Here is a 21,006-nt window from a genome sequence, read left to right as displayed (position 1 = left end):
TAATGCATCTTGATTAGTCTCTAATGTATCCAGAAACAGTTCTGTTCAAAGTCAGATGAATTTCACCACCACAAATAGGAACAGAATCAGACTTAAGTGCTGCAAATGTGATCCTTAAGAGAAAATTCTGGAAGAAAAAGCTGATGAGATTAAACCAATTGTCATTTTAAAGTCTACCTGCAAAGCTTCTTTTCCCACCCACAAACACATACCCCCACCTGCATTTCTTGGAAGGCTGACACACACCTGTTGCACTGCCTGAACATTTTTTTTCTGTGTCCTCTAAATTTGGACAATAGTATCCAACGTGATGTACTGAGTAAGAAAACCTCATCACTGTGCTGCATTGCCTGATTTCACTGTACAGAAAGCTCTTATTCAAAAGCTTGCAGTTGCTTAGCAGCACTATTGCTAAAATGAGTTTCTGTTCAATGCTACCTGCTGTTGCTCAGAGCAGCAGCAATTACTTATTGCTGATGTTTGGAGGAAGAAATCCTCAAGTGGCAGCTGTTTTTGCCCATACATTTGTTAGTAGAGTGATCAAAATTATAATATTTTGCAATTCTGCAACACTTTTTATCAAGAAGCTAAAATATCTTGCAAGCAGTAATTTATAATGCTTCACAGCACTCCTACGAGGCAGGCAAGCATGTTTATAATTCTTCTTTATAGGTAATTCTGAGCCCTGCAGAGGTTGTATAGATTATCCACTGCTTTACACTGAGTTAATGTCTCAGCCTGAAAGGAGTCTGAAGATTTGCCCTATCCTCTTCAAGTTCTCTGAATTCTTTTCTCTGAGTTGAAGACTGCATTTTTTCCTTATCTGGAGAAGTCTTTTCAGAGTGTTGATGTACTATTTTTTTCTCTTCAAAATGGTTAGTGTGGGAAGAATGGAGTTGTAGGACTCTGTGCTTTGTATCCAGACCAAGGTTATTGCTGCCATTTCAGCTTTTAAAAAGCGAAATCAAACTAATTTAAATAAATAAATAAACAAACTTTGATTAAATCCAAAAATAATACACTGGTTAATAATAATAGAACTAATCTTTGTAAAACTAGCTGTCCACAATCATAATAAAAATTTTTCTTTAAACTTCTGGCTCACAGATTTTTTACTACCCTAAGAAAAAATAAAACCTGCCAAAATATTCCTTTTGATTTCACTGAGTTTGTATCATGTTCTTCCCAAAAGCTACATGGTTCATCATTTTTCCAACAGAAATAAGATAACTGAGTTTCTCTTCTTTCTTCAGTACACTTTCTGTAGAAGTAGTCTAGCTTCCATGAAGAGTAATACGATGAGCTGCTCTTTATCATGCAGATAAATTACTTGTGTGTTTTTTTTTCCTCCTTTTAAGAATTTCTGCCTTCAAAATATCTTCAAGATAAATTCTGTAACAGTCTTTCATCAAGAAAGCATCACAGTTCATGCCCTTGAGAACCATAGTATGTGATCTCCAGAGTACATACACTTGGTATAACTCTTCCTCTTGAGTTGATGGAGTCAGTGAGCATAGAGTCAGTGAACATAAAGTCAGTGCTTAAGCCCCAGTGAAAAAATGCTTACTTGAAACACGGTGGAAAGCATCTTGCCAGCTTCCAAAGCCCATTTATTTGGCTTTGAAAACTTGGAGAGAGTTCATAATTAGACTTCAAAAAACTTTGTCTAGTTTAATGCACCATGTGCCAACAGATATTGAAGGATCCAGTTTTAGGAGTAATCTCTGACGTCTTTATTTGGCCAGTGGTATCTGCTTGTTGTTCAAACCCAAGTCAGGAAACTTAGACAGCACTTAATGTAACATGTTATCAAATTTCTCATCCTACCAGATAAGATAAAAGCCAACAAGGAAGGAGGTATAAGCAATATTGCACTTTTCCTGACAGTCCCTTAAGCACTATGAAAAAGGAAGCATGGTTTGAGCTCTGGTCAGTTGTCTACAAAAACACACAAGGTTAAAAGAGCAGCCTACCCTCTCCGCAGCCAAAAGACACAAGGGTTTTGTGGTTGATGCTGAAGTTCAAAGTAAACTTTTCCAGATTCTTTCCAAGTTAAACAAAATCCAGGGAATAGTTTGTGATTCTGGTTTTTCACTCTACAGAGTGACCAGTAGATCAGATCACATCCTGCAGCTGCTTGTGGCAGAAGACAAAACCAAGGGTTTGAAAAATTGCTCTGTCCAGTAGTTCTGTTTTCTCAGAGACCTTATTTGAAGTTCTTCAGTGTGTACCAGGCAAACCTTGAAAGAGACAAAGTCTTGGCAGGGTCTTATTTTAGAGACTTATTATAGGCTAGATTAGAAGAGTGTCTGGAGTTTCAACATGTGAACTTTCTACCCATATCTTCACTTTTCTTTATTATTAAATACTTATTTTCATATGCATAATGTGAAATGCAACTATTCTTTTGTGTTTGTCCAAATCAGTGGCAGAATTTTAAATATAATTTAAATATACATCAACTTGTACGAGTGGGCTGCTAGAAGAACCTTTTCCCCCATTCCATCCATAATTCTTCCCTTTCAAGCAAATTAGAGGTGATCACTCTGCTAAGTGCTCCTTGCAGGTGATGCTTACATAGAGGAGTTTGCAGATTTGTTGTTTTCTGGTACTTTTGCTTCCTGTTTTCTTGCAAGTTTATTCACCCTAATTAATGCTTCCTTCTGGCTCCCTGAATATGTTACTGACACCCTACCCCTGAAGAATGACTTTATGGGTGTATAATGCCAGCACCTGGGGGTCACTGGTGCTCACTGAAGTGGTTTTTCATGTAGGTCATATATGAATATGTTTTTAATAACATGCTAATTTTTAAGTAAATGAGGAATAAATACTCTGTGAAAATCACTTGAAAACTTTCCTTTTCTTTTTAAACTAAAAAATTCCAATAGTAACATCACTTTGGGTTGAATAACATTAGAAGATTTTTAAGGTTATTGGAGTTGTCAGGAAATTCACTTAAGTAAGTAACTACCACTGCTCTTTGTATTCAAATTTGGAGTGAAATTGAGGCTTCTCTTGCTTAGAAGGGATGGCCAAGCATCTCAGCGGCAAGCAGCAAAGAAAGAAGGAATTAATAAATGCACAGTGAAAACCTGTCACCACTGCTTTTCTTCCAAGAGCAAAGTGGGAATCAAGAAACTGAATAACTGTCTGGTTCCTTGACTGAAGACAACTTGACTGCAAACTGATTGTGGTGTACCAGATTTTTAGTAATTCTGTAATTCTTCCCTTACTTTTTGGAAAGACCATAGGCCACCACTGCCCACAGTTGTAATTTCAATTTCTCACCTGTTCTGATTATATTTTCATAGAATCAAGGAATGGTTTGGGTTGGAAGGGACCTTAAAGACCATCTAGTTCCAACCCCCCAGCCATGTACAGAGATGCCACCCGCTGGCCCAGGTTGCCCAAAGCCCCATCCAGCCTGGCCTGAATACCTCCAGGGATGGGGCATTCAGAGCTTCTCTGGGCAACCTGTTCAACTGCTTCACCAGCCTCTGAGTGAAACAGCCCCAGCTCTCTCAGCCTGTCTTCACAGGAGAGTTGATGAGCTTTGTGGCCCTATTCCAACTGGAAATCACTGTTCTTGAGTATGCAGTGTTAACAGCCAAATAGTTTTCAATTTCAATTTTTCACCAACTGTGAAAATAAGAATTTAGAATGGATAACTTAATGTATCATCATGATTTCATCTGGCCTGCTTCTGCTCCCGTTGAACTCAGTAACACTACCCTATTGATTTCAGTGGTGCATGTCCAGGCCATGTTTGGCTACAGACCATTGATCATACACCACTGCTAGTCAACAGAAATCTGGCAAGGGTTCAGCAGATACGCCCTCTGTGGGCATAGCCTAGATAGTTATGGCAATCCAGTGGTTTTATGGTTATAAAACTTCCACTCCCTGAAGGCAGAACTCAGTTATAGATCTAGCGCTCTGAACTGCTGCACTTCCTTTCCCGAAAAAATCTTGCTATAATTTCATTATTACTATCCATTAAATTTGTGCTCCATCCGCACTAAAATAACAACAGCAAATTAACAGCCCTTTTATGTTAGAATAAATGTCATGTTTGGCTTCCAGTTGCTTAAAAGTGCTGTAAATTAATTGGATTTTACAAGTCCCAGAAAAGTAGTGCTTTACTTTTTTGTTTGCCAAGCTGCACTATAATGCCATAGAGTGTGCTTCGGGGAAATAAACTAAGAGGAAATGAATGGTACTTAATGAATATTTGACAAAACAAGTGGAAAAATTGATACCGATCAATGTTATATATGTCTTTAAATTTTGTCAAGTGACTATGGCATTATAGGTCTATGACTTGATAATCCAACTTTGCATAAATATAAAATGCTGTGGCATGTTATCTGTGGGGAATGTTTGCGATTTAGGAAAAATTTCAACATCTAGTTTTGTCACTGATATATGCAGGAGCATTTGACTTAACTGTAACATCTGTTTTTTGGTCTAGTGCTGCTTTGAGATATTTTGAACAGTACTGAATAATTTCATTACTAGTTTTAAGGGAAGGCTATGAGCCACAGCATTAAACTTTTCAAAATCTTGATTGATAGGTTACTCACTTAACTATGCAAAACATACTACAAGACTGTGGATGTGCTCATCCTTTTATTTTGTTCATTATGATGTTTTTAAAAGAGGAGCTTTAGTTTCAAAGAGAGACTGCAATTTAATTCAAGACTGCAATTTAATCTGATATTATCTATCAGATATTAATTGTTGATGAGATGTTTGTTAATTGAGCCAATTCACTTTGCTGAAAATGGTTTCCCAGTTATTTAAAACTGTTGGATTAACAAGTCATTCTGAACAAGCTTTTATGCTTGAAATACTCTACTTTGCCTTCCATTTTTTTCTTTTATCTGCTTTCTTTGCTCTTCCCCTTGGAGGCAGTGAAAGTGGTCGGAGCACTCCAAGCTTATCCATGTACTCAGACAGCAAATCTTCATCTTCTGTCTATCAGCAGGCTCCTAGACATTTCCATATTCCAGGTAGGCATTCACTGCTTAGTGTTTGATCTTCAATTGCTGACACCTGTTTATTCTCTTCTAAATGTTGTTTGTTTGTTTGTTTTCCCATTAATTTGTGAATTTAGAGCTTCAAAAGAAGAAGACTACTGAGTGAAAATCTGTAAACTGTCTCAGAAATAAAGGAGTTAGTACTGCATTCTTAGGTATAAAAATTTGCATTAGTTGATGGCAAATGTTATTAAGCCTAGCTGCAGAGGCTTTTTGGTTTACTTTTTTTCTTTATCCATTCACTTTCTGAACTAGAGAGTCACATAAATACAGACTTTGAAAACTGGTGAAAGACTTTGGGCCCCCATGAAGCTCACAGAGGCTGTGTCTTTGCATACATACTATGCTGTTTTCAAGTTCACATTCAGTTACAAGCATACTACATTTATATTCACACTGCTTAGCTTTTGACTGCTAAGCACATTGGCTGCTAAGCTCAATGGTATACTTTGTTTAATTATGTTTAGCTTCTGGGATTAGTGAACACACTGTAATTAGGAATTGTATTTGCCCAGGTCTGTAGGTCTGAGTAACATCTGACATCTCTACAACATGATATGTGGACTGTGGCTTTGGGGGCTTTCCAAAAATTCCTGAAAGGCCAGGTCAACCATACAACTCAATATATGGACAAACTATAGAATTTCATATTAGAATATTAGGCATTTCCAGTATAAACATCTATATCTGACCATGTATACTGTCTTTTTAATTAATGGAGAAATAGTCCCTTTTCAAGGTTGACTGTTTTATAGTAGTCTGTTCTACCATTATATGAATTTTATTTTAAATAGTGACAAGTATATGCAGTTTCTCTGTTGTCTATATAAATTGGTAGTGCAGCACTCAAGGTATCTGAAAGCATTTTGAGGGACTTAAGAGTGGATTAAGCTATTTAGGTAGGCGTAGGCACTGTTTTAAATAAAATTGATGGGTAAGGCTGCATTCTCTTTTAATAAGCACTGAATGACAAACCAATGAAGTAATCAGTAGTCTTTGCTCAAGTGTTTGCATTTTAGTGTTGTTGAGAGGAGATGAGCAGCATAGTCTGAACTGCTTGCTTACTCTTTTATTCTTTCCTTTCTCTTTCCTCTTCCTCAGACACTGGCATAAAAGATAACATCTATAGGAAACCTCCTATCTACAAACAGCATGGTACAGTCTGCTTTTCTCTATTGCAAAAAGATATTTTGACTTGTCTTGGTAATTTAGAGCAGATATTAAAAGCAGTTTTCTTATTTATGGGACGGTATAAAATATGTAAATATAGGAAGTTGCTCTCCTGTTTTAACAACATGCCTTAGAATATCCAGTTTTGGTAAATAACTCTTCTATATTGCCAGAGGGAAAAAAAAATGTTTATTATTAACTGATGTATATTATAGAATCATAGAATATCCTGAGGTGAAATTGGCCCACAAGGATCATTGAGTCCAACACCTAAATGAAATACCTACTTCTCATCTGCAAGTTCTTCAAGCTGTATAATATTGGGATCTAATGTAATCACACCATGGCAGTTAGGAACAAACTCAGTATATGATAACATTGGCAAGATATGATTGGAAACCTTTTGATAGACACAGCAACCAGGTTGCTGTCTGAGTTTCCAAACCATGGAAAGAAATATATGATGCTTTATGCGACTGAGGATCTGCATTGATGCTCTAGTAAATATAAAAAAAATACAGGATTATAAGGTCAGCATTCTTCCATTATTATTTAAAAATAATAATTTATTATATATTATATTATATTATTATTATATAATTTATTTTATATTTCACTAATTAACATCACTGTAATTTCTTTGTTTTGGTGCCTACTTGTGTTCTCAGTGATGTTTGATAGTTATCTTTCTTTGTAATACAGGCTTAGTAATACAGAATTCATTTTTCTAGACTAAATTCCATTATTAATCTTTGGAAGCAAATGTGTAGGGCATATGCTGTGATAGGATGTCTGAGAAGTGCAGAAGTACATTCCTGATGAAAAGAATCATGAGTACTACTGCCCTAAACCAAAAGCCATGATTTATTCCCCTGTTTCTGAAGACGTGAGAGAATAAAGTAGATGTTCATCACACTGTGAGCAGTACCTAAGACACTATGGGGATAAAAGCAATACAGATAGCTGTGTCACTCTTCATGGCAAGGATGGGTCTCTGTTGGAGCAACTTCTCCCATCTTACTAACTCCTGCAACACTTTCTGCACAGAGGTGACTTCCCACTTTGCATACCACGCATATGTGTTCTCACATACTTTAACTGATAGTTGATAGCTTTCCATGAGTGAAAGGTCAGGAAACTGCAGATTTATCACTGTCTTCATGATCAGAATAAGGATAATACATTTTAAATGTTTTCCCGTTGTTGTAACAGAGGGCTTTAGCTGATTTTAAAATGCTCAATAAGCATAGTCAAAAGAATTATATTTTTATGTAGTTAAAATTTTTATACTACCTTTCATGAAAAATAACACTTATTTCTGTTTTGGTTAAACTTCTGGTATCCAATACAACTGCATTGTATCCAAGCAGTATTAGTAGAAACAAAATTGACAAATGTTATGTCCCAGCTGGGTGAAACACCCTGCATACATTCACTGTAACTGAAGTGTTTCGTGCTCAAGTAACTGCACATTGAAATCCTTAATATTTAGATGACCTCTGTGGTTGTTCTGGTTTTGAGCAAAGTCAGACTTGCTGATGTTTCAGTGCACTTTAGATAGACTTTCTGCTCACAGTATCCTAATCTTGGTCAAACTAATGCTATCTCCAAGGGAAAAACATAATATCTGTTTGATTTAGTGCTTGATTTAGTGTCATCTACAAAATTTACAGGCTGCCCAAGCTGTCCAATTCTTTCTTCTCTTTAGATATACAAATCATTAGTGTAAAGTACTCAAACTGAGCAAAAGAAGCTACTCACAAAGGAAGAAGTTGAATATTACAGTGGTGTTTGGAAAGAGCAAATGCAAAGTTACAAAATAAGTGTTAGAACTTACTCTGATATAAATCAACATAGCTTCAGCAATTTACAAAATCTGATGATAGGGCTCCTATATTCTGGCTGTGTCATTTAATTTTACTGATACTTTTGGTTTGCAAAGAAAATTATAAAGAACAGCTTTTTTTTTCTTCCAGGACAGGGCTTTTTGTATCAGTTTTCAATCAGTTGGATATGCAGTTAAAGTCTGGATTTTGTCAATTTTGCACTGCTCTATGTCCACTAACTTCAATGGAGTTGTTCCTAGTAATCACTGGAGTAAGTGGAAAGTGAAATTATTGAGTCAGCAATCTCTATACATTAAGAATGATCTACATTTTAAACTGTCTTTTATACACAATAGATATTCTAAGTGTGTGGATTGCAGATGTGGTGAAAATATGTGCTAGTTGTGTTTCTGCTGAGGAGCAAAACTTAATTTACTCTAATTCAAAAACAAACAAACAAAATAGATCAATGAACTTTCCTTCCATTAAAAAAAATATAAAAATACAGCATTTACCTTTTGTTCTGGAAGAACTCCCAGCAGAAGGTCTATAAATCTTTCTACTAAAGCATGAACATATGAGCAACTGATGATTCAGCTCCTCAAGCTAAAGGGACACTGAAATAATACATGCTGAAAGGGAGCCAGAGAACATTCCTTCGCTGAAGAGACCAAGTTTGAACAAACAAGCACAAAAATGTTCTTTAAAACAAAAAGTGCAAGAAGCTCTTCCAAAACATTTGGCTTTGGAAGGTTTCAGTTACAGCAGTGCCCCCCAGATTTGCTATAGCTACAGCTTCTGTGTTTCTATTATAAACACTTAGCTGCAGCATGGAGAAAAAAAAAATGCCGGTGGAAAAATGGTTCATACAAGAGATCAGGCTGAGAGTTGGGGTTAGAAATCGAAGCATGCTGGAGCCTGCATGGTCTTTATTTATTTATTTAGCGCATTGATATTTCAACAACATTTGAACATAATACAAAATTTTAAAAAAAAAGTTTGTTCTGCAGCAATGTTAGCACTAATCTAAGTGAAAGATGTAGTTCACATCAGGGTTCACAGCAGAACCAAGTATCCCTTGTATTGGAGAAGCTAGTGCTCAGTACTGATGAAATTCAGGCCACTTGGATTTATCTGCCAGTAACGTCAGGAACTTGGGAGGGGCAGGCTTTGCAGGCCTCTGTTGATTTTCATTGGACTCCTCTGGACCTCTGTGTAAAACTTGGGTGTTTAACTATTTTGAAAATCGCATGGAATGTTTGGAATTTCTGAATAACACTTTGGATACCACTTTTTTTTTTCTTTAAAAGCATCAATGTCTTGAAACAAAAACAATTGCAAACATGCATCAAATTCTCTGCATGGATTTCTCTTGAGTGTGAAGGAGATCCATCCATATAACCTGTAACAGCTTGTTGACTGGGGATTTAGGGTATGCTCCCAAAATATCAGTAAATCAGGTCCAAGACCTTCTTGCAACGTAGACACTTCAATTTTTCATCTTTCTATTATTTCTTTCTCAAAGAAACAGCTTGCCATATCAGAAAAATGCCATGGTCAGGATGCCATTAGCAAACTGTGAAAACAGAGTTTTTTCATAATGTTGTTTTTACTTTATGACCCAGCTTTATTTTGCCACATTAAGTTGAGAAAAGAAAAAAAAAAAAAAAAAAAGTTATTGAAATATTTTCACCTCTAACACATGGGTATTTCCAAAATGACAAGTAAAAATTTTTCATTTTTCAAGTATCACTTTCTTGACAAAACCAGTTAAGGTCTAGATGCAAGCTGTGTAATGGCACCAGAAAATGAAACAGAAGAGCACTGAAATGCTAATAGTAGTGGCCTTTTGACTGTGTTGTTTAGATGCAGGGCAGATCCTCTGCAAACATGCTGGCTGGGGAACTGGAGAGGGCAAAGTTGTTCCCAGCTAGCTGGCAGTGTTGCAGCACTTCTGAGGGTGCAACTTGATCTCCTCCTCACCTCTGTCTCTGAGCAATCTAATCTGTTCCTTAACTTCTGTATTCTCATGCTACTTTTATTGTTAATAAATATATTTTTCTGGCTGCCTTGTTGTGCATGTTGTGCACTCTTCTGTTGCTCTTGTACTAAGATACTGCAGACAATTCCCTTGTTATAACCTCTCATGGGTTTAAAATTATACTAAGACATTGTACTGCTCCAGTTTTATACTATTAAAAGTCTCCCCACAACAACAGAGTGATACAAGGGCAAGAAGGGTTCAGATTTTTGGAAGTAATCTGAAATGGCATGAAATTTGGCACAGAATCTTTCTGTAAAATTCTGTCTGAGTTATAAATCAGTCTCTGATGCAAAACTCTGGTAGAGAAGACCAGGAAAAATATATCTAATGGTTGGGAACTATTCCGTGAATATCTTGTAGGTTTTCAGTTTTCAGTTTTTCTTCTCAGGAAGTTGGCAGGTTACAGGATATTATAACAACAGGTAAATATTTTTTGATAATAGACTCTTACAGAGAGCAATATAGTTGAAAAAAATGAGTTACACTGAATTTGGGAGTTCTCTTTTACTTTATCTAAGAAATGATGAGTGCAGCTATGTGAAGGTCAGGACCACCCCACCCTTACCTACTCTCCTTCACTCTCACTTGTACTGACACAGCCTGTCTTGCAGGTATCATGACGAGGTAATACTAAATTTGTACCTATCTTGTTTGCCATCATTGCCTGTCCTTCTGAAGAACGTAGGAGGCACAAATGTGCAAGACCACCGTATAGCTATGTAAACACATGTTCTTTCATGATCATGGTAACAAAGAATAATGGAGATTTGCTTGCAAATGACTTGCTCCTTGGTGCAGTGACTATATAGATCCGTCCCTAAGTTATGATGTAGTTTTTTTACCACCTGTCATTCCACAAAAGTAGCTTCTTCCTAAAACATAGCTTAAAAATCCATCAGGAGTAGATTTTCTACATTTACTGTATGCCTACAGAATTAGTATTACGGTAATCTTTTCCAAATGTTAAGTAGTTCTGTGACACTGTAGCCCTACACATCCAATTATCTGCCCGACTTCAGATTCATTTTGTATTGTTTTTTCCCCTTTTGAGAATATTTAGAACATTACTTTTTGTTTTCTGTTTTGGCTGTGTTGATCTCTTTCAATTTTTAAAATTAACTTTAATCTTCCAGCATCAAGAAGATCAGAAGGGGAGGATGGAAGTTTGGATCAGGACAGTAAGAAGGTAATGACCAGAAAGAACAAAAGGTGGTAGTTTGTTTGAGTTTCTTGAGGCAACTGTTCTATAAAACCTGGTTATGTTTAAAGGTATTATTTTATATAACTGAAATAAGCACTACTGATTTTAGGTCTTTACAAAAGACAGTTTCAGGAAGATTTATTAAGTGTAATGTCTCACCCAGAGTGTTTAGATTTTACATTTTGCAGTAAAGAAAGAAATAAGGATATTTAGATAAGCAACAATAAGTTTGTGGTGATTCAGCTAAGGCTGTTGGACCTTTGCTTAGGGTGTGTGTTAACATACAAAAAAAATGTTATAACAGATTAGTTGTAAGAACGTGACATAGCACATCTTCTAAAGTGGGGCATGGTGGACAACTTATTTAACAGAGAAACTATCCTCAGCCCAGATGAAAGTTAAAAGTTTTCAATAGCCGTGACATCTAATGTGGAGTCCTGTTATATAGTCAACTTCTATAATTTGATAAATGTTGGTACAGGCTGTACTGAGCATAAACATTCAAGTTAGCAAGACTTCCCAGGCTGGTGAAGTAGGACATGCATTTGGATGTTAAATCCTGACTCATTTAATTGTTTTTTATTCATTTCAGCTAAAGACCAGTTGGCTTATTCTGAAAGGGGATATGGACACCAGAACTAATTCCCCAGATTCAGAAACTCGGTCCCTGTCTCTTACTCCCGGAACTGACAGAGAAAACTTCCAGAGAACACAAGAGGGTACTACTGCCACATACTCCCGTGAGTACTGCGTCTTGGGGCTGTCATAGCGGGCAAGAAGGAGTGTGACAAAGGAAGATAGCCCTGCTGTAGACCTCTCCAAATAGTTCCCTAGTTTGCTTTATGCTTCATTTCCCTGTCATGCTTACATATATTTTCCAGTTTGTTTAGCTATGGCTCGTAAGCATTCAGTAACTTTGGATTTCAATATTGAAACTATTTTTAGTTCTCTATTAATGAAAGAATCATAGAATTGTTTGGGTTGGAAGGAACCTTAAAGATCATCTAGTTCCAACCCCTCTGCCTTGAGCAGGGACACCTCCCAGTAGACCAGGTTGCTCAAAGCCCCATCCAGCCTGGCCCCAAATACTTTCAGAGATGGGGCATCCACAGCTTCTCTGGGCAACCTGTTTGACTGCCTCACCACCCCCATAGTAAAGAATTTCTTCCTTATATCTAATCTAAATTGACCCTTGTTCAGTTTAAAGCCATTCCCCCTTTTCCTATCACTACACCCCCTGACAAAGAGACCCTCCCCAGCTTTTCTATAGGCCCACCTTAGGTACTAGAAGACCACAAAGAGGTCTCAGAGAGCCTTGTCCAGGCTTAACAACCTCAACTCCCTCAGCCTGTCTTCATAGGAGAGGTGCTCCAGCCCTCTGATCATCTTTGTGGCCCTCCTCTGAACTGATTCTAGTATGTTGATGTCCTCCTTCTGTTGGGGGCTGAACCCCTCCAGGTGGGGTCTCACAAGCGCAGAGTAGAGAGGGAGAATCACCTCCCTCACCCTGAAGGCCATACTTGTTTTGATGCAGCCCAGGTTGGCTTTCTGGGCTGCAAGCACGCATTGCCAGCTTATGCCGACCTTCTCATCAACCAACATCCCCAAGTCCTTCTCCTCAGAGCTGCTCTCAATCCATTCTCCACTTAGCCTGTATTTGTGCTTGGAATTGCCCTGGCCCATATGCAAGCCCTTGTTCTTGGCCTTGTTGAACTTCCTGAGGATCACAGAGGCCCGCCCCCTTCTGTGACTTGGGCAGTGTGGCTAGAGTTCTTGCCAGTGAAGAGTGAGGCAAAAAAGGTTGTTGAGTATCTCAGCCTTCTCTATATCCTGGATAACCAGGTCTCCCATTTCCTTCTGAAGAGGGCTTGCAATTTCCATAGTCTTTCTTTTACAAAACACTGATGTACCTATAGAAGCCTTTCTTGTTGCCTTTGACATGTCTGGCCACATTTAAATCTAATAGGGCTTTAGCTTTCCTGATCTGATCCCTGGCTGCTCAGATGATTTCTCTGCATTCCTCCCAGGCTACCTGTCCCTGCTTCCACCCTGTATAGGCCTCCTTTTTCTGCCTCAATTATGGCCAGGAGCTCCTTGTTCATCCATGCAGGCCTCCTGGCGTTTTTGCCTGACTTCTTCTTTGTTGGGATGCATAGCTCATGGGACTGGAGAAGGTGATCCTTGAATATTAACCAGCTTTCTTGGGCCCCTCTTCCCTCCAGGGTTCTATCCTATGGTACTCTACCAAGCAGATCCCTGCAGGGCAAAGTCTGCTCTCCCGAAGTCCAGGGTAACAAGCTTGCTGTGCTCCCTCCTTGCTGCTCTCAGGATCCTAAACTCTACCATTTCATGGTCACTGCAGACTTGGCTGCAGTGCTTATATACCATAAGAGGCATTGCTTATACAAAGAAATTGTATTATCTCTCTGTAGAGGAGAATTTCCTTACAACAAAAACCTGCCCCTCATTAATACATAAAAGCACCTATCTATATGCTACCTATTTTAAATAAACAGGATAGTAGTATCAAGCATATTTTTGACTTCTGGTAATTACTCCTTGGTACAAATTATGTCTTTTGAATATAAGTACGGCTATTTTTTCCATATCGTGATAAAGCATAAGGATCACTGAAAGTTTAACAGATAACTTGGACATTTCTCTCCCTGCATCCTCCACTTTATGTCATAAAACAGTAGAAGGTCATCTGGGGTGAAAAAGCTGGGGAAGCAGTTTTCCAAAAGAATGTATCCAGTGTGAGGCATGTCTGGCAGCAAGGCTAGGATGTCAGTCTTGTGGGCATTTTGGTAATGTGATAGCTGGCTCCATCAACTTCTAATAAGGAAATTATGGCTTAGCTATGCAAGGAAGAGGAAAAATAGTTGATACAAAGCCTGTCACAAGGGTGTGACAAGATAAAAAAGAAAAGTTATTTTGAGTCATCAGTCTCACTAGTCTAACCTGAAGGGATTTGATTCCTTAGCTATCACCAGACATTGCATACGTGTGCACAAGATGTTTTGTAGAAAATCCTGAGCAAGAAAAACCCAGGTCTGAACACCTCTCACACCTGACATCTATCATTTACAGTTACTAACATCTGTAATTCATCAACACCTAAACAGTAGCTTTTCTTCCTCTTGCACTTATGGTTAAGAGTGGCCTGATCTTTAACCGGACATTTAGCTCTGTCTCTGTGGCATAGTCAGTGAGTATCAGAGAAAATAAACTTTTCAGATACACGTTTGGTGCAAACAGTTACATACAAAATAGAAGGGTTAGCAGTCATCTGACTGTGAATCTCTGGCAATGTGTCCAAACATTGTGCAGAGCACTGCATTTGTTCATCTAGTCTCTGAGCAAACCAAAGAAGGGTAGTCTGCTCTAGAAGATATTTAGGTACATTACTCTAGCTACATTCCCAGAAGAATATATCTAACATCAAAGTACTTAAGTATGAGGCTTGTATAATTGGCAGATATCTGGAGTGGAGCTTGCTTGTGTCCAGCCATGTTGAAGACTAAGTGACAGGGACAGCATCTCCTTACATCCACCTGCATAAATGTGTCTTGTTTCTGTATGTGTATATTTTTTATCATTTACCATTAGTCATTATTTTAACTTCACATATTTAGGACATTAGATATCTAACAAAGTGTGTAACTCCTGCTGTTAATGTGTACCTGATGTGCTGAGAAACAGCCTCAGAATATCCAGGTTAGAGTGAATGTCGTATTGGAAAAAGCAGGAGCCATGCCCATGCAAAGAGTATCTGATGTTCAGATAGCACGTAATTAGAGAGACAGATTACTGTATCTTGACCAGTTACCCCAGAAAATTTGCTATAGAGGTACAACTGCATTTGGATGTGATAATGAGCAGTATGTGGTTGGTGGTTTTTGGTGATATATTTTACCTTTATATTAAAAAAATAATAATAGTAATTAACTTCACAAATAAGTTCTTAGGAACCAGAAACTAAGTGAAATGTTTTTCTGACTGGAGTCACTGGCTCTTTTCTTATTACTATGATCTGAGTTCTTTCAGCTTTATACACCTCTTGGGTTTTTTCCAGCCAGCCACATGATGTCGCTTGTGCCTGTAAATGTGGCTCAGTCCTGGCAGCCTGGGAGGCAACTCCTGAGCTTCTACGTGCTAAAATGAATTGTGTTTGTTTTCAAACCATGATCTTTTCCTTAGTGTATTTTTCCCTTGTAACTGACAAATTTGGCAACAGAACAAATCCCACTCACCTTCTCTGTAGCCAAGATGCCAACAAATTGAACCGATGTTCAACACTGGCATCTTTTTCCAAGCAGGAATACAGATGACTATTACATGACACTTTCTCCTCTAGTGTCACTGCCATTCAGATAACAAACAATGACAAATTTCCAGTGTCCAAACTGGAGTAGGTAAGTGGTCCATCTAATTCAATATTCACCACTATGTCTCTGTATCAGATGTCAGAGCCCCCAGTGGGACCAACAAAGGAAATTCTGCTCACAATTTATACTGCTCCTCAGATGATGTTAGATTTTGTTTCTCATACTTTTATCTTCATTTTGCTAGATTAAAAGTCAATTTCATAAAGCCATTTTACCTATGATGAGCTTTCATTGCCCCAGTTATCCTGTAGACCACTGTTCCGATGAAGTTAATTTAACCCACCTGAACAGAACATCCTTCCATGATGTTCTGTCACTACATTTATTTCCATATCTTGAAAGTATCAAGACAGCCATTTCCAACTTTTGTCATTTTTACACTTAAGTTAATAAGTGCATTTATAATGGTCACAGCCAAGTTTATTAGCCCATTACTATTTATGGTGTCCAATTTATTAGTGAAAATATTAAGGAATTTCAACTCGACACCAGTCTATACTGACATTTCCCTCTCTCAGCACTGCTCAGTTCTCACTATCTATTTCTCACATTTAATTTTTTCCTTACTGACCCTATAATTCCTCTGATAAACTCCATCTTCTTCGATTTTGCTTTAATTTCATCTTTGGCAACATATGGAATATTTTAATATTTCATTAGATGAGATCCAATAAAATTTATTTTGCGTAGAAGCTGTTTCTCTTAGCAAAGAAAACTACCAGGGGAGTGTGACACTGTCTCTTTAACTTATGTTAAACCAGTCAAAATCTACATGAATATAATTGATTTTCTGTTTACTTCTATGTTTTTGTTTAGTATTTCCTAAAGTTTTCTGTTGGAAACAAACTGATAGGTCCTGAGTACCTTTTTCCCTTCTTAAACACAAAAACTGTACTTGCTGTTCTCTAATAATATAAGCAATTGGACTTCCAATCTTTTGTGAGCTTATTGGCTCCCTGTTTAAGTACAGAGTGCTTTGAATTATGTTTCTGTCACAGTTGTGATTCATTTGCATACGCTTATTGTTTTAGGTTTTTCTCTCATTGCTCCATACTCTAAATTTCTTCCTAAAAGCTGAGGTGAAATAATCCTTTAGTGTTTGAGTCCTACCTAGGTTTCTTCTTGTGTACTGACACAGCATAACTCCCAGTGATCCCATTTCTTCTTTCCTTGTTCTCTTTTTGTTTGTGTAGCTGCAGAACCTTTTGCTATTTGTTTTAATATCATTTTCAGTGTTTAACTCAGCTTGACTCCTGGCAGTTCTCACTTTATCTCAGCACACCGTGAGCTCTTTGCTGATCCATCTTTTGTTTTTTCTTTCTATGGTCTTATTCCTAATAATCTCCTTAGGGTATTTATTAATCCGGTCGGGTCTGAATTCCCTTCCTTCATTCCCCTTTGGACGCAAATTGCTAACATTTTTGTCAGAAAGAAGACTTGTACATTCAGTTCTTTGAGCTAAGTGACTTCTCCTAACTCTTTGCCTCAGTTTATCACAGTTTCTTGTACTGAAATCAATAGTGTTTACTACAGACACATTTCTTCATCTTCTGTTGAATTTAAACTGATTCAACTTGCCACTTCTATACAGCATTATTTTTATAAACCAAAAACTAGTCTGAAATACTTTTTGTCCATTTACTGACAAAGAGAACATCCAAATTTTCTGATTAGCCTAGATATTAAAAGTAAGGCTTTTCACCATATTAGATCTAATCTGTTCATGGTAACATCACTTTGTGAATTTTATCTATGTAGAACCTTTCTCTTCAGTATTTACGCTCTCACTTAATTTCTTTTTCTATTGCCATACTTTCATTTATGCTTTTTATTTTTTTTTCACCTGAAGCAGTAGAAATTTTAAAGAATTCAAAATGTGTGTTGTTTTCTTGTTTGTTTGTTTGTTCTTAAGTGATAAGATACTAATCCTTCTGATATGAGTAGTACTCAGTTATATTTCATCCCATGAATACAATATACATAGTCACCTTGCAATTGCTGTTTCTAGCTGTTTTCCTGCTTTCTGTGTTCTACAAAGTTGTAAAGGACTTTACAAAAAATATTATCGTGATATGTATATCATGTCTTTTACAGGATTTCCATATGCTAAATCTGCTTCTCTACCTGGTTATGGAAGGAATGGTTTGCATCAGGTAGGTATACATTTAAATGTGTTCTCCATGTAACAGTTTTTCGTAAATAGGCAACTAGTTAAAAATCTACACAGCAGTAACACTTCACAGTGTTCTGGCTGCCAGTTCTGCCTGACAGATTCATACCCTATGAGGGTTACAGTTTGTCTGCCTGCAGGAGTAAGACTGGGTCTTTTCGTTTTGATTGTGTGTGGCATGAGCATTGGGAATCTTGATTCTCCTTCCAGAACCAAGGTCCAAAATGTACAAGCTGCATATATTAACAGACCACAGTATAACTTGAATTAATGATAGGATGGGTTAAACCTTTCATTAGGCAAGTAATTATCTTAGAGCAAAGGTGGAGCAGCCCATAACCTTTGCATTTCTTAAACCACTTTTTTTTTCTTTTTTTTTTTTTTCTTTTTCTGGTATGTGTGTATATATATACACATAGTCATTATATAAGGCAGGAGGGAGCAATGCAAAGAGAATGGCAGGAAGCAACCTAGAAAGAAAAACACATAACAAACTTATGATCAGATTAAGACTAGGAGTTCATTTTCTAATTCTTTATTATGTATCTTTTTGTAATTCCTCAGGAAAAATCCATCACTGATACTGTGGTCTCTCTCTCTGGCATTCGACATTTTGACTTCTCAGTTCATGTCTTATATTTTTTTGGTAAAAACACAGTATGGTTAATAGTGATAAGTTGGGAATACGTAGACACACTTGCATTTTGAAGATTGACTTGTGTCTAAATTATATGGATAAGACCTCATTCAAATTTCCTCCTTTCTGCAAACAAAGATAAGAAAGCTTCAGAAGTATATAAGCAGGACTAAACTTCTCCAGTGATGAGTTAAACTATAGGTTATTAGTAGGAGCTACAAGAAAGTAATTGTAAGAGAGCAGCTGAACTGATTTTTCTGTAGTTACTGTCCATCCTTTTGAGTTAATATTACAAGACTAATTGTGCCTGTGATACTCCAAGTACCTGACTGCTTGAATTCCTCTCTGAAGAAACCAATGGCAACACAACTTGACCAAATTAGATTTATGAATTTGAAAATGTTTGGATACACCCGTCCCCATTTAGGAGTCAATAGCTTTTTTTCTGACTTTTCAGAATAACTGTTACCAGTAACCTGGACCAAGCGAAAGATCAACTTGCGCACAGCCGCTGCACTGTTGAGGAACCAAAGCCATCAGAAAGTACAGATGCAGTGTTTGCTGTACTTTTGCAGGTTTAAGTCATGTAATGTGATAGGAAAGCAGCAGATGGCAGCATTTGTCCCATATAAGGGGTGCAACCTCATCTCTGAAAATTTCAGGAAAGTTACAAATGATCAAATCCTTTAGATCAAATTCTTCTCAGAATGAAAGTGCTCTGTTTAGATTGAAGAGTCATACCAGCTTTTTTGGTATGTTTTTTTAATCAACTATCCCATTGGTGCATAATGCAATAAAACAAAAACAAACAATAAGGAACCTTGCTGTTTGTTCTGAGCCTGGATGTGCACATGGTGTATATGCTAATGGGGAAAAATAATAATAATAATAATAATGCCTTTCTCCTGTAATAATTGTCATCATCATAGCATTTGCCATTAAAGAAAAAGACAGTAGATCAAGCAAAGATATGATACATATGGACAGTTCTCCCTGATCTTAGTGGCATCTGCAGTTGTGAAGCAGAAAACAGAATAAGACACACAGGTTTCAGTGCAGCATAAGTGATCAGGTCTCCTGGGATGACTGTCATAAAAAGTCTGCATTGCAGGGGAAGGCATTTGAGGCTTACCTTTGTGCCAGGTCTTCAAATGACAGTGGCTGGTGGCTTTCTGACACCTTTCTACCTGATTGGAAGTTGCTAAGAATCAGAGCTTAAAAACATCCACAGGACTTAGGGGTGAGATGGGCTGATAAGACTGTGCAGTTGCTTCCCTGAATGACACCCAAGCACCAACTTTCACTGGTCCGTGGAAATTCACAGTGTAGACAGCACACTGCACCTGCACTACCTCCGAGTTTGATGCACACTTATTGACACTCCATCCACTTCTGCAAGCAAAGCTCCTTCTTTGCTCCTGTAGATTGATGGGTGTTTTGAGTGCTCTGGATACCCACTTAGAGCAATTAGGTCAAGTTCTAATGAAACTGCTCTCGTTCTGTCTCATAAGGATCTGTATTTTGATTGTGCACAGAGTGGTGTGGGTTGGTTTATGGTGTATTTTGCTGTTACATTGCTTCTTTTCTTCTCTTTTAGCCTGAAAATATGGGCCAATACGAAACAGACCAGGAGGCGAGCTGGGGGATGAAAGGTATATTGCAGTAGCATTTCCACTCCACTTTATGTTTTCTTCCTTTGAGGATGTTTGTTAACATCTTGCCAAAAGGGTTACTATTCTGGTATCTTCCCATGGTTCATGTGATAGTGATAGCTAGCTAGCTCAGTATCGTGTTCATCATAGAGAATATTCTTTTTATCTGACTGAATATAAAGGCCTGACACCTGCATCACAAAGTGGTGTAACAATGTTGAGTTTATCCTGGTATTCTGAATATATGGCAACAGCCTCCATGATTCTCTTTGCTTAACAGGTGGTGTTCTCTTATCAAAGAGAGGAAGAAACTTAAGCTAATCACTCCTTCGAGCCATATCTGATAAAAAGATAAAGTTCATTGTGCTTCTTGTTGGTCCTACAGTAGGGCTAAGATGTACAGAATTCAAAAAGCAGAATTTCATTACATTAATTTCTTTTATTACAGTTTAAGTGGACTGTATGCTTAATATGGCAGTTGGGTTAGGATTTTCAAAAGAGATGAGCAGTTTAGGAACATGCATCTTTTGATGGGGAAGAGTAGGGTGTTTTTTTCCAAGTCACTTAATCTTGTTTTTTTTTTTTTTAAAAATCTTACTCCAATGCTTCACTTCATGCTTCTGTGTTGATAAAAATCTTTGTCTGAGTAATTGACAGTATAGATTTTGAAAAGTAGACTTATATTTGTTTTTCATTTTTTGACCATAAAAAAAGTCTATGGAAACGTGCTGGCTGTCTTGGTAGCATTTAATCATTGATGTATATGAGAATAGATGAACATACGGTAATAATATCTATTAACACTGGCCTAGCTAGAATACTCTTGTGCTAATTTAGATGCAGGAGCACCCCACCCTACCCCCCCAAAAAATAGAA

General features: G+C 37.4%; 1 protein-coding gene and 1 long non-coding RNA gene across 13 annotated transcripts in view; one reads left to right on the top strand and one right to left on the bottom strand.

Moving 5' to 3' along the window:
- LOC118248367 (uncharacterized) overlaps positions 1-8,842 on the bottom strand; it is a 37,790-nt gene extending 28,948 nt beyond the window's left edge. The window contains exon 1 of one of the 2 annotated variants that reach the window (XR_004778730.2): positions 8,554-8,842. This is a non-coding gene — a long non-coding RNA (uncharacterized LOC118248367). The remainder of the gene's footprint in view (positions 1-8,553) is intronic. The other variant, XR_007708214.1, reaches the window with a different exon arrangement.
- ABLIM2 (actin binding LIM protein family member 2) overlaps positions 1-21,006 on the top strand; it is a 139,816-nt gene that overhangs the window by 104,764 nt on the left and 14,046 nt on the right. For 4 of the 11 annotated variants that reach the window (XM_050710415.1, XM_035547233.2, XM_035547246.2 and 1 more), the window contains 6 exons: positions 4,914-5,015; positions 6,144-6,197; positions 11,216-11,268; positions 11,876-12,023; positions 17,766-17,824; positions 20,076-20,130. In XM_050710415.1, the coding sequence (XP_050566372.1) occupies positions 4,914-5,015; positions 6,144-6,197; positions 11,216-11,268; positions 11,876-12,023; positions 17,766-17,824; positions 20,076-20,130 (471 nt within the window). The remainder of the gene's footprint in view (positions 1-4,913; positions 5,016-6,143; positions 6,198-11,215; positions 11,269-11,875; positions 12,024-17,765; positions 17,825-20,075; positions 20,131-21,006) is intronic. The other 7 variants (XM_035547242.2, XM_035547234.2, XM_050710413.1 and 4 more) reach the window with 3 other exon arrangements.

Source organism: Cygnus atratus, chromosome 4 (assembly GCF_013377495.2).
Source record: "Cygnus atratus isolate AKBS03 ecotype Queensland, Australia chromosome 4, CAtr_DNAZoo_HiC_assembly, whole genome shotgun sequence".
Classification (NCBI taxonomy): domain Eukaryota; kingdom Metazoa; phylum Chordata; class Aves; order Anseriformes; family Anatidae; genus Cygnus; species Cygnus atratus.
The sequence above is the reverse complement of the archived record's forward strand: the minus strand, read 5'-3'. Positions and strand labels throughout refer to the sequence as shown.